Genomic DNA, 14242 nt, shown 5'->3' with positions numbered 1-14242 from the left:
ACTCTGTTCCTGATTTTTGTTGCTGTCCTAGTCACTTAAGAGTACTTATCCAAGGAAACCTCAAATAATAAAATAACATAAATATAATATAAATATAAAATAAGATAATAAAAATAAAAATAAATTTGGGAAAAAATATGGTCCCAGACTAGACTTCCAGTTAACACTCCATTGCTATTCCACTTAGCAATTTTCTTCTATGTAATAATTCCATAACCCCCCCCAATAACCTGTTCTTCTTTGCTACTGATTGCTTGGATTCTATATTTCTCATACTCAGCTATTCCCAATATCTACCTTCCCTTCTCCAATGGCCAATGCTAGTGTCTAGCTTTATTGATTATTGACTATTACCCTCAGTATTATTTCTCTTTGCTCCTTTCGGGGCTTTTATTTGTATAAAGAACCACTGGAATCTACCTCTGATTATCCATTCTCCAGTGTTTAGTGTCTTTGGGTTTGTCCCTCAGTATTTGTACCATTATCATTTTTTTAAAGTGTTGACAAAATAGTGATGGCCTATTTATCTTAATACTTAGAACAACAACAACAATAATAACAACTAGAATTTATATGATGATTTAAGGTTTTTGCAAGGCACTTTAGAAACTATTAAATTTTATCCTCATATCCCTGCAAAGTAAGTGTTATTATTATTATCCCTATTTTACAGATGAGGAAATTCAGGCAGACAGAGGTTAAGTGACTTGCTTGCTAAGAGTTACATAGCTAGTGATTCTAAGGTCACATTTGAACTCTAGTCTTCCTGACTCTAGTTTCAATTCTTACCCACTTAGCTACTGGCTAGCTACTTTCTTTTTTTTTTTTTTTTTTTTTTTTTTTCAAATGTAATAAATCTTTTATTCCTATTCACATAATATAATTTATTCCATTTATGTCCCCTTCCTCTTTTTCCAATAAGATCCCTTTTTCACCCATATATTTTTTTTAATACTGTCACATTAAAGTCCACTTATACCTATACCCTCTAAGTATACCCCTGACAAATATACAGTTCTCAAAAGCTACACATATTATCTTCCCATTAAGGGATGTTAACATTCTTAACCTTTAAAAAGAGTTTTCTCCCCTTCCTTTTTATTTATGATGCTTCTCTTGAGTTCTGAATTTGAAGATCATATTTTCTATTCAGCTCTGGTATTTTCAACAAAAATAATTGAAAATCCCCTATTTCATTAAATGTCCATCTTTTCCCCTGAAAGATAATGCTTAGTTTTGCATAGTAATTGAGTCTTGGCTGCAATTCAAGCTACATTGCTTCCAAAATATCATATCCAGGCCTTTGATCCTTCAAAGTCTAAGCTGATAGCTCCCAGGTAATCTTGATTATGGCTCCATGGTATTTGAATTATTTTTTTTGTGGCTGCTTGCAGTATTTTCACTTTGATCTAATAATTCTGGAATTTAATTACAATATTCCTAGGAATTTTTATTTTGGGGTCTTTTTTAGGGGGTGTTTGGTAGATTCTTTCAATGGCTATTTTACTCTTTTGTTCTAGGCTATGAGGGCAGTTTTCCTTCATGATTTCTTGAAAGATGTTATCCAGAATATTTTTGTTTGTTTGTTTTTGATCTTCATGGTTTTCAGGAAGTTCAATAATTTTTAGAATGTCTCTCGGATCTATTTTCCAGGTCAGTTGTTTTTCCAAAGAGATATTTTATTTAATTATTTTTTTTTTAATTTTTGTTTGTTTGTTTAATTGATTCTTGAAATTGAATTGAATTGAATAATTTATTTCCATTTGTCCAATTTTAATTTTTAGTGAGCTATTTTCCTTCAGTTAGCTTTTTTTCAAATGTCCTTTTGCATTTGGCTAACTGAACTTTTAAAAGGAGTTGTTTTGTTCATTGGATTCTTTCCATTTCACAAATGCTGTTTTTCTTTTTTTTTTTTTTTTTTTTTTTTTTTTTTTTTTTATTATATATATATATATATATTTTATAATATTATCCCTTGTATTCATTTTTCCAATTTACCCCCCCTCCCTCTATTCCCTCCCCCCGACGACAGGCAATACCATATATTTTACATGTGTTACAATATAGTCTAGGTACAATACATGTGTGCGAATATCACTTTCTTGTTGCACAATAAACATTAGAATCCGAAGGTACATGCAACCTGGGCAGACAGATATTAGTGCTAACAATTTTCATTCCCCTCCCAGTGTTTCTTCTCTGGGTGCAGCTACCTCTGTCCATCATTGATCAACTGGAAGTGAGTTGGATCTTCTTTATGTTGATGATTTCCACTTCCATCAGAATACATCCTCATACAGCATTGTTGTTGAAGTGTACAGTGATCTTCTGGTTCTGCTCATTTCACTCAGCATCAGTTGATTTAAGTCTCTCCAGGCCTCTCTATATTCCTCCTGCTGGTCATTTCTTACCGAGCAATAATATTCCATAACCTTCATATACCACAATTTACCCAACCATTCTCCAACTGATGGACATCCATTCATCCTCCAGTTTCTAGCTACAACAAAAAGAGCTGCCACAAACATTTTGGCACATATATGTCTCTTTCCGCTCTTTAGTATTTCTTTGGGATATAATCCCAGTAGTAGCGCTGCTGGGTCAAAGGGTATGCACAGTTTGATAACTTTTTGGGCATAATTCCAGATTGCTCTCCAGAATGGCTGGATTCTTTCACAACTCCACCAGCAATGTATTAGTGTCCCAGTTTCCCCACATCCCCTCCAACATTTGTCATTATTTGTTCCTGTCATCTTAGCCAATCTGACAGGTGTGTAGTGGTATCTCAGAGTGGTCTTAATTTGCATTTCTCTGATCAGTAGTGATTTGGAACACTCTTTCATGTGAGTGGATATAGTTTCAATTTCTTCCTCTGAGAATTGTCTGTTCATATCCTTTGACCATTTATCAATTGGAGAATGGTTCGGTTTCTTATATATTTGGGTCAGTTCTCTATATATTTTGGAAATGAGACCTTTGTCAGAACCTTTGTTTTTAAAAATATTTTCCCAATTTGTTACTTCCCTTCTAATCTTGTTTGCATTAGTATTATTTGTACAGAAACTTTTTAGTTTGATGTAATCAAAATCTTCTATTTTGTGATCAATAATGATCTCTAGTTCTCCTCTGGTCATAAATTCCTTCCTCCTCCACAAGTCTGAGAGGTAGATTATCCTCTGTTCCTCTAATCTATTTATTATCTCCCTCTTTATGCCTAAATCATGGACCCATTTTGATCTTATCTTGGTATATGGTGTTAAGTGTGGATCCATATCTAATTTCTGCCATACTAATTTCCAGTTTTCCCAACAGTTTTTTCCGAATAATGAATTTTTATCCCTAATGTTGGAATCTTTGGGTTTGTCAAAGATTAGATTGCTATAGATGTACCCTTTTTTGTCCTTTGTATCTAATCTGTTCCACTGATCTACCGGTCTATTTCGTAGCCAATACCAAATGGTTTTGGTGACTGCTGCTATATAATATAGCTTTAGATCAGGTACACTTAGACCACCTTCCTCTGAGTTTTTTTTCATTAGTTCCCTTGCAATTCTTGACCTTTTATTCTTCCATATGAATTTTGTTGTTATTTTTTCTAGGTCATTAAAATAGTTTCTTGGGAGTCTGATTGGTATAGCACTAAATAAATAGATTAGTTTGGGGAGTATTGTCATCTTTATTATATTCGCTCGGCCTATCCAAGAGCACTGAATGTCTTTCCAATTATTTAAATCTGATTTTATTTTTGTGGCAAGTGTTTTGTAATTTTTCTCATATAATTCCTGACTTTTCTTTGGTAGATGGATTCCCAAATATTTTATACTCTCAACATTTGTTTGGAATGGAATTTCTCTTTGTATCTCTTGCTGTTGCATTTTGTTAGTGATATATAAAAATCTGGCTAGCTACTTTCACTACAGCCTTATGCTCAGTTTGTGGTATCCAATATTTGCCCTTCTAACACCTCTAGTAAATTTGCATAATAGTAAATTTATGTAAAGTGAGAATTGTCTATATTGTATTTCATAATATTTTTTTTTTCTGTAGTTGCCAATTAGTCTTATGTGAAGTCTCCCATCTGAGTGATCATCCTGAGTGAAGTATCTTGGGATTTGAGCTATTTCATTGTTTGTTTGCTTGCAGGATTTTTTCTTTGACTAGAATCTCTCAGATGCTTGTTTTAGGAAGTGACCAGTCAATTCTTCTTCTTCTTCTCCTCCTCCTCCTCCTCCTCTTCCTCCTCCTTCTCCTCCTCCTCCTCTTCTTCCTCCTCCTTCTCCTCCTTCTCCTTCTCCTTCTTCTTCTTCTTCCTTTGCCCACTAGTTGTAATACATCTGATTAGTTTTACTTTATGATATTTTGAAATATATCTTGAATTTTTGTTTGATCATAGTTTTTAGGTTGTGTGATGATGTGTTAATTAACCTGTTTTTAGTTCGCTTGTTTTTGATATTAGGCAATACATCTTAATTTTCCCTTCTTTTAGCTTTGTTGTAATATTCTTGGTTGTTTTATTGAATCACTGTGTTCTGTTTATTCAATTCTTTTCTCTCAGAGAGTCTACTACATGTGTTTTGTTTGTTTTCTCTTATAAGTTCATTTTTGTCTTTCCAATGTGTTCCTTAGGAGATCCAATTTTAGTTTTATCTCTTCTATTATTCTTGGACTACTTGCAACCAAAACATTCTTTTTTTTTCTAACTCCCTGTTCTTCCTGGGAACTTGCTTCAGTGTTCTGGGTTAACATCTTGGGTTTTTCTTTTTTTGTTGTTTATTAATTGTTCTATTTTCTTCTGCTTATACACGTATATTAACTTTTTAAATGCACATTTCTTTGTGAATCATGTTGGGAAAGAAAATCAGAACAAAAGAGAAAAACCATGGGAGAGAAAAAAAGCAACAGAAAAAGGAAGTGAACATAGCATGTGCTGATTTACATTCAGTCTCTATGGTTCTTTTTCTGGATGCAAATGATGTTTTCTATTCAAAGTTTATTGGGACTGCCTTAATTCACTGAACCACTGAGAAGAAATAATTCTTTCATAGTTAATCATCACCTAATCTTTCTGTTACTGTGTACAATGTATTATTAGTTCTGCTTGTTTCACTCAGCATCAATTGGGTTTTCCTTAACTAAGAGTATTTATTGTATTAGAAGGTTTTTTTTTCTTGTTTCCTCTTGCCTATAGACAATTCCTAAATTGGGACTTTGTGCCAAGAACCACTTCTGCCACCTTTTGCTTTTTAAGATGAGGTGGATTGGTTGAGATACTGTGCCTTTGCATTCTGGATTCCATTGCCAGTGCCTTGCTTCAATTTTGGATAGAACACCTAGTTTCTGGTTCCATTTCCTCTGGTGACTTAAGCAAAGTCCATCTCTGTCTTGTCTCTGTCTTTCAATTACCTTTTTCGAGTTAGCTTTCACTCTGCCTTGGTCCTGGAGAGACCCTGATGAGATATTAGAAGTCACCTTGTTTGAAGCCTTTTAGAGGGTCTCTGGGTCCTCTATTTAATTGTTCTCTCTTAGAATTCCTAGTGTGGAAAGTGGTATCATTAATCTGCATTCTAGTGGGATCTATGATATTGGAAACCCAGACACCTCTCATCCCAGTCTCCTTGGGTAGTCACCTATTAGGAATTGCCTATTGCCCTCCTCTTTGTCTAGGAAGGATATCAGACTCACAGTTAATTTGAAGGCTCCTGGGATACCCCAAAACATATTTTTCAGTTGCCTCTGCCAATTTCAGTCTTCTTATGCAAGGACTTACCATCAGTTGGCCCAGTCCTCTGCTACTTCTCTGACAATCCAGGGCTGGGGTCTTCCTGAATTCAGGTCTTTTTTTTAAAAAAAACAGAAATCATGGTGGCTTGAAATGTTTTTGATTCCCCTCACCAGAGTTTCCATCAGCTTCAGACATTTTCCTTGTATAGTCATGGACTAGATGGGAGGGTTTACTTTGGTTTCGTTTCATGGATTTTTGCTTCCTCTAGCTTTTAAAAGGGGAGGTTCTTCAGGAGCTAGGTTCAACTGCAACTTTTCATTCTCCATCTTGACTTTAAGATTTATAGCTGTTATTGACCAATAGTTTTAGTCATGTTGATCCTTTGTGACTCTTTTTGGAGTTTTCTTAGCAAAAATATTGGAGTAGTTTGCCATTTCCTTTTCTAGATCATTTAAAAGATGAGGAACTGATGCAAACAGGGTTACGTGACTTGTTCAGGATCACACAATTATAATTGAAACTAGATTTGAATTCATGAAGATGATTCCTGATTCCAAGCCCAGTGTTCTATCCACTATACCACTCAGCTGCTCCCTATCCTAAGTAAGGTTGTGGAACAATATGGAGTAATGGAAATGAATAATGCAATGGCTAATTGTGTTAGAGTATTTCCTCCAAAAAATTAATCTATCCATTCTGGATTTGGGAAGTAATTAAAGGAGCTAAAATCACTGACACAATGTAAAATGCCAGCTACTATTTCTGGACACTTGTTTCAGGTCATCTAATGGTTAATTCTTCCCTTCCTTTCTTAGGAAGGGGAATGAAAGGGGAAAGGAAATATTTAATAAATGCAGACTATGTGTAAGGCACTGTGCTAAGTACTTAACATATATTATCTCATTTGATCCCCACACACAAACCAAGAAGATGCTATTATTACAACCTATTTTACAGTTGAGAAAATTAACTTAGAAGTTAAGTGACTTGCTTAGAATCACAGCTAGTAAATATCTAAGTCTGCATTTGAACTTCTTCCTGATTCCCAGTCCAACATTCTATGTACTACACTACTAGCTGCCGTGTTGACTGTTAATACTGAGAACCTATAAACCAAATTTATTCCCTTACTGTCATAAATGTGTAAGATTTACAATTTGCAAATCAAAAATATCAGGGCAGAAGGTCCAATTTGCTTTTGAGAGACTCCGGAAGCCATCCAGACTGGCCCACCCATTTTTACAGAAGAAGAAACTAAGGAATTTGTTTAGAGTTACTCCAGAGGTCATACTCTTTCTATGGTACCATTCCTTCCTATCGATCAGATTACAAAACATTTCAGCAAAGTCTAAAATAAAAGATTTCCAAATTCTAACTGAGAAGCCACTCATTTTAAGCAGCTTTCAATTTAACCAAATTCAGTCTTGCCAGAGTAAAACTTGTTGTAATTTTAAGGGTTCTGAGTCGTTAAAGAGGTGCCTTTATTCTTCAAGGATATTTATCAGTAGTATTTGCATTAATTAAATCTATGAAAGGGAGTTGATTTGGGAGATATTTATATTTTACCTCGCTGCTCAAGACTATTGCTTCAATTGGGACATGGGGGAAGGGTGCCCCCCAAAAGTTAAATCACAGAGCCCTCACTGTTGGGCTGGCCCAGCGGGTTTGCTGAATACAAAAGAACAGGTCCTATATGTGACAAAGAAAGGGCTGTCTCTTACCTGGTTCCCTTGGTGATGGAGTAGGAGGGAGCTACCAGGCAGAGGTCCAGGTGACCAGTCGGAAGGGATGGTTTCTGATAGCCCGGTTTCTGGGAGCCACCATTGTTCACAGGGCCAAGATAATTGCCAAGAGGACCCCAAGGGGGGGGTGAACAATTTGGCTTCTCTCTCACCTGACCTATGGCCTCTTGTGTTTAGGATTTTCTGGGATCACTTTTTTCATGTTCAAAATTGAAGAAAACATCATCTCCCGGACTTGCTGAAATTCTAAATTCAGTCCAGGAGCTTTCTCAAGAGCCAGGTGAGTGAGCTTTTGATGAATAACAATGAGACTCTGAAGCTGTTCCTCACATTTGGGTTTGTTCTGGATATTAGGAGCTAGGAGTACCTCTGAACATGAGAATCAAATATATCTTACTTGTCTGTTGTGTACACAACCCTGAATAAAACATAAATACACTAATACACAGCAGAAAAGGATAGCTAGAATATATAGTAATACATGACAAGTACATTAGAAATACATAGCCAGAACACATACCAATATAGCAAGTGCATTAGAAAGTCAAAAAAAACACAAAAAACACAAAGTATAATGCTTCTAGATATCAAGATAACATCCAATAATAAATAAATAGTTAAAAAAAGAGAGAGGGAGAAAGCCTCCAATCAAGAAGTAACGCCTGAGTTGAGCATTACAATGTGGTTAGAAAGAGTGTACCTAAGGATATTCTAAGAAACAAGATGGGAACAAAAGTTTGGAACAAGAGAAGACAGAACTTGTTGGAAGAGGGGCAAAGGAGACAGGACAAAGTAGTTCAGGTACAGTGTTATGGGTGCCCTAGGGAAACTATAGGTGATAATGTTTGGAAAGGTGTGTAAGGCTGTAGAGCTGTAATACTTTCCACACTGTTGAGGTGAGGAAATAAGGCCTAAAGTGGAGGAAGTGATCTTGGGTAGGAGTGATCAGAGAGGGAATTGAGATTTTCTTTCCCTGGAGATTTGGAAGAGTATATCTTGTGATCTTTGAGTGTGAATGTGAGTGTGAGTGTGTGTGTGTGTCTCTGACTTCTTCCTGCATGTATAAGTTCCCACATATTTCATACATCCCTCGTGTCTGGCACATGCCACATATTCTGCCCTGGTGATATATGCCAAATGCCCTAACAAATGCAAAGTGAACCTTAAAGTGTCATGCAATGCTATAGAAATACTAGCCAGTCTTATTTCAGGGGAGGTTGATTTTGCCTTTGATGATAAGGTTAATTCTTGCAGATCTCCGGATCTCTGGGTGTCTAGATCTAGGTCTAGATCTCTAGATCTAGGGAGGCAACGAGGCGGGACAGCTCCCTTGCTTCCCACTTGTTACCTTGAGGATCCCTTTCTGATGAATGAGCCAATACCTGTGAATCTCTTCTATGGCTAGCAGTGTCTGGCTTTGCGGACTCCTCCCCCCTTCCCCCCCCCCCCCCCCCCACTGTACCGGGCTTTTGTCTCTGCCTGCCTCTCTTCCTCCTCAGAGCCCGGGACACCCGCTCCAAGTCTCCAGAGAAACTAAGTAGGATCCCATTGTGTGCCTGACTGCTACACGGACTGCACTGGCCTCAAGGTTTGGGGAACCAAGGAGGCCGCTCAGCAGAACGACCCTTCGGGACATTTTTCTCCCCCCCCCCCCCCTTCTCCCATCCTCATTCAGTCACATGGTGGAGTGGGTGGGGACAGACCTCAAATTGGAGAAAATTTTGTCTCCAAACTTCAGTGGGTGTCAGCATCCCGAACTGGGAGGGCTCTGGGAGGGGGCGGGGGCCGTGGTGCCATGCCATGGATGTGTGTGGAGGCTGGAGGCTGTGTGGGTTCTGAGTTCCAAGGAGCAGACAGAGTGGCTGTGATCCCGGGGTCTGCGACTGCATGGAAAGGTAAGATGGGGCTCGTGTCTGGGAGGGAGGGGACAAAACACCCTCATTCTCCGTCTGATTGGAGGCTCCCCCACACTCACTGTCTTCGGTTGCAGATCCAGGTACTCTCCAGGATCCTGAGGCAGAACCCCAAAGGCCGGAGGGGGGAGGGGCTGGGACCTTCTCCCTCCACCCACCAACTCTCCCGATCTCCTTTCCATCATCTTCTCCCCTCTGCTCCCTGCCTCCTCCCTTCCTTTGCAGCCGTCTCCCCCGCCCGCCTTCCCCTCCCCTCCTGTGTTCCTTCCCTCTCCATCTCTCCCTCTTCCCTCCCTTTCCATTTTCTCTGCTTTCCTACCCCTCCCTCTCCCCTCCTCTCCTTCACTCTTCCTTCCCTTGCCCTGGCCCCTCCTCTGTCTTCCTTTCCCCCTCTCTCTTTCTGTCCCTTCATTGCCAGCCCCCCAAAGGAGTGTGAGAGGGAGGTGGCTTAAGGACCAAGTCGAGCTGCCCCCCCTCCCCACTTACGTCACGCAGCCGCGGCTATAAAGCGCGGAGCCGGAGCCGGAGCCCGCGAGAGGCGGGCGCCGAGGCCGGATCGGAGCGCAGGCATCCCGAGGTGGGCCGGGCCGGGGCCGAGCCGGGGCTGAGCGGGATGTTTTACTCAGGGCTTCTGACCGAGGGGGGCCGCAAGGAGGCCGACATGCGGGAGGCGGCGTCCCTGCGGCAGCAGCGCCGGATGAAGCAGGCTGTGCAGTTCATCCACAAGGATTCGGCCGACCTGCTGCCCCTGGACGGCCTCAAGAAGCTCGGCTCCTCCAAGGACACGGTGAGTGCCCAGCCCCGGGGCCACGCTCGGACCCGGGGCCGCCCCGCCGGCCACACCGGCTGTCCCTGCCCCGTCCCTGCTGTCCCAGAGCACATTCTCTCTGTCACATCTCTCGTGGCGGCTCTTGCCGGTCTCTGTCACCTTGGCCCTCAGGGGGAGCTCCCTGACCCACATTGACTCGTTCATCACTTGTCACTGTCCCCAGTAACGCCGGAGAGCATCCTTGCCAGCCGGGACCCGTCGGGGTCTCTGCGTGTCACTGTCGCCCTGTTTCTGTGCCCACAGATCCTTTTTTGTCATCACGTCCTTCACTCTTCTCCCTCACTCTTGTCTGTCTTTTCACTCCCTCTCAGGCTGCCAGGGCTGTTGCCACCTCTGCCACTGTTTGCTTCCTCTGTCTTTCCCTCTTTTTAGCACTGTCTGCCGATGTCACCTTGTCACCAGTGGCTTCTGCCTGGTCCTCCTGCTCCTGTCCCTCTGCCCCCTCCCCCAGGATCCTTGATGTGCCGCTGCTTTTCCAATTCTTTCTCTCTTCGCTTTCCTCTGAAACCTCCTCTCTTTGAATCTCTATTTTTTTTTTCCTCAGAGAAAAACAAATCTGACCTCCCAGAGCCTCCTCACCTCCCTTCCCTCTTCACCACCACCCCGCTCCTGCGGCCATATGCCCTTTTCCCCCCTCCCACTTTATTCTTTTAATAATTTCTAATCAGAATCCGGCAGATTAACATAACAATGGAGGAAAGCTTGGCGCTCTCATCTGCTGGCCCAGCTGGGCTAAGACTAGGCTGGCCTGATGACTCAGGTCATAGGGACTTTTTTTCATAGGTGTGAGCTGCTCTGGTGGGAAGGGAGGAAGATGGGAAAAACAAAGACTTAAGGGAACACACACCTCCAAATGGCTTCTAATTATCCCTTCTCCTACATTATATGTTTTAAACAAGAACTCTTAGGGATGGTGTTTTTTTCCCAACAGCCCTTGTTCCTCGTTTTACATTGGTCATATCCACCTGTGACTGAAGAGAGCCCATGACCTTTCCATCTGCTTTATTTTTTTTATTTTTGTGAGGCAATTGGGTTAAGTGACTTGCCCAGTATCACACATCTAGTATGTGTTAAGTGTCTGGGACTAGATTTGAATTCAGGTCCTCCTCACTAGAGGGCTGGTGCTCTACCCACTGCTCCATCTGGCTGCCTCCTTTAGTATTCTTTAAATCCATTATAATGAGGAGTAAAGGGGAGCTAGGGATCGCTGCTTCAGATTTGACTTCAGGGTTCAATTTGGTCTCCCTAGTAAAAGTAAGGAAGGGAAAGCAGCTGTCATCAATAAATGGAGCCAAAGTACCATTCTAGGGGATCTCTTTTGCCAGAGGAGAGAGGGTTCTTTAACCAGATCCAGGCCATGATTTTCAAGGATTGACCCTGTGACCTTGGCTCTTGTGACCCATCTACCCCTGATGAAAGAATAGAATATGGAAATCTAAGTTATATGAAAGGAGATAGACTAAATAGCTTCCAAAGATGCTGCCTGTCACGAAGATGTGAATGAACTGGAAATAGTCTTGGACCAGAAACATTCCAGAGCCTCTGAAGATGGAGCCTTGACTTCCAGGACGAAAACCCACTCTTAGCTTACACTGACCTTGGACCAGGTTTTCTAAACTTAGGGGCTGCTACCCTTGTAAGGTTTTTGTTTGTTTTGGTTTTTTTCTTTTTCTTGTTGTTATCATTAACTCTGATCCCTTTTCCTGAATCTCTTTGAGGCTGAAGATTTCATCATTCATTCATTTAACCAGAATTTATTAAGTGCTGATAGCAGGCATACTATTAAGAGAGCGATGTGTTCATCTTAGATTTTAGAAAGGACACCGGAGACCATGGAGTTCAATCCTCTTATTTTATAGATGGAGAAACTGAGGAATAGAGAAATTAAGCAATCTGCCCAGGATCACAGTCAGATGTGAGTGAGGATTTGAAATCAGATATGCTTGATTCTATGTCTGACTCACTAAATATCATTTAGTTATCTCTGTTAATCTTCTTCCTTTTCCTAGGCTTTGGATTTTCTGAATGTTTAATTTTGAGACTTTTATCAGACCTGATTTATTGAAATTGACTCATCCTCTAAGCCTCTAGGTACAAGCATTGAACAGGTGATTAGAGATTCAAGTCTCATTGTTAACACCCTAGCTCTTTCCAGATGCCAGCACCACCAGTGGCTTGCCCCTCCCAAGGCCCTTGTGACAGAGAGATTTACATGGAGCTCATTTTTCAATTAGGTAACATACAGAAGGCATCTGCCCTGGGCATTTGCTCTTTTTTCCCAGGATCAGAGGGGACTCCTTAAACAATCCCAGCTCCAGAAAATCAGATATTCTTAATGTTCATGGTGCCCATCTTGAGAAAATTCCCTGTTCTGGCAACAGAAGATAGTTAAACTCATGCTAAACCCACTGTGATGGGCTGAAGTTGTCAGCCTGCCAGGTCAGAAGAGAGTATTTGGGATTCTGTCGGATCCTTTCAGCTGCTGCAGATGGGGGAGGGAGGGAACTCCCTGTCCTCAGCCCAAATTGGCTCATGTTTTTCATGATCTTCACAGTTAGGAGGCAGCTGGGCCATAATAATTCAAGAATGCTGGATTCAGAGACATGTGACTCTGGGAGCGTATCTAGACTCAGCAAACCACTTTTGTCCTCAGTTTCCTTACGTGTAAAGTTAGTGGTGAGCGTCAGAGCTTTTTGAGCTAAATATTGGGATCTTAAAATGATAGCTCGAAAACCAGCTCAAATTCATTCTGAGAAGAGACAAGAAAATCCTCTTCTTTTCTTAAACATCAAAGTTATTTTGTTTGTTTTTGTTCCAATCAGACTTCAGCTTAAATAACATAAACTTTGGAGACCTCAAGGAGAAGGCCCTTTCTTTTCTCCCCACACAGAGCTTTGGTTGTAAGGGCAACTTTCTTTTCATGGATTATCAATTCTTTCATTTCTCTTCCAAGATACGTGCCCTATATGGAGAAAAGTACTTCTGCTTTCTCTCTGCTTGGCTGGCTGCTGTCATTAAAGGTTCTTCTCTCTCTGTCTCTGTCTCTGTGTGTCTCTCTCTGTCTTTCTGTCTGTCTGTCTCTCTCTCTCTCTCTCTTTCTCTCTTCCTCCCTCTCTCTTTCTTACTCTCTCCCTCCCTCCCTTCTACCCCCTCTTTCTCATCTCCCCCCCCCAACTTAACTCCACTTCTTTGAGGTCTCAGAAAGCAAGAGGAAAGGTAGGGAGCATCCATAAAAAGCAATGTAATATCAAACAGCAGCAACCAGATGTTGTACTCAGCAGGGGAAAAGGAAGGCAAGACCAGTTCACATCTCACCTTTGCTCCTTTATGGCAGGGATTCCCTTTTCTCATTCCTCCAATAGTCCCAATGAGCTCAATTATACATTTGATTTTATTTGCTTGGGTCATAGCTAGGAAGAAGAATATAAGTGGATTTGGAATCTGTATAAATTCAGGCAGGGGGAGCTTGGAAACAGGGCAGTGCTGTCTCTTTACTAGTGCTTCCCACATACCTTGGAAATGACCTTGTAAATGTACTCCAATATAAAGAGATGAATTTTACCTTACATCATCTGTCACAATGGATCTGGAAAATGATGTAGACTACAATCCCTCAGGCTAACATTAAGACTTGGAAAATGCAGAAGTTAAACAGTTTTTGCCAGAAGCCAGTTGTGGTAATGAATAAGATAGTCCATTCTTCTCTGAAAGAGAGTAGTAGGAGAGGAAGGGAAGAAGGAAGGAAAGAAGGAAGGAAGCAAGGGAGGGAGGGAGGGAGGGAAGAAAGGAGGAAAGAAATAAGGGAGGGAGGAAAGGAAGAAGGGAGGGAGGGAAAGGAAGAAGGGAAGGAGGAAGGGAAGGGAAGGAGGATGAGAGGGAGGGAGGGAAGGGAGGAAGTAAAGGAGAAAGGAAGAGAGGGAGGGAGGGAGGGAAAGAATGAGGGAGAAAGGAAAGGAGGGATGGAGGAAAGGAAGAGAAGGAAGAAGGGAGGCAGGGAGGAAGGGAGAGAGAAAGGGAGGGAGGGAGGAAGGATGGA

The 14242-nt window shown here is 41.2% G+C and overlaps 2 protein-coding genes across 2 annotated transcripts in view; both read left to right on the top strand.

Annotated features, from left to right (window-relative positions):
• The window catches only part of ASCL3 (achaete-scute family bHLH transcription factor 3), a 104692-nt gene that overhangs the window by 31807 nt on the left and 58643 nt on the right, over positions 1 to 14242 (top strand). The window lies entirely within an intron of this gene.
• NRIP3 (nuclear receptor interacting protein 3) overlaps positions 9888 to 14242 on the top strand; it is a 29461-nt gene continuing 25106 nt past the window's right edge. The window contains exon 1 of the mRNA XM_074276037.1: positions 9888 to 10164. Within this exon, the coding sequence (XP_074132138.1) occupies positions 9991 to 10164 (174 nt within the window). The 5' untranslated portion in view covers positions 9888 to 9990. The remainder of the gene's footprint in view (positions 10165 to 14242) is intronic.

This window comes from Sminthopsis crassicaudata, chromosome 6 (genome assembly GCF_048593235.1).
Source record: "Sminthopsis crassicaudata isolate SCR6 chromosome 6, ASM4859323v1, whole genome shotgun sequence".
In the NCBI taxonomy this organism is placed as follows: domain Eukaryota; kingdom Metazoa; phylum Chordata; class Mammalia; order Dasyuromorphia; family Dasyuridae; genus Sminthopsis; species Sminthopsis crassicaudata.
The sequence above is the reverse complement of the archived record's forward strand: the minus strand, read 5'-3'. Positions and strand labels throughout refer to the sequence as shown.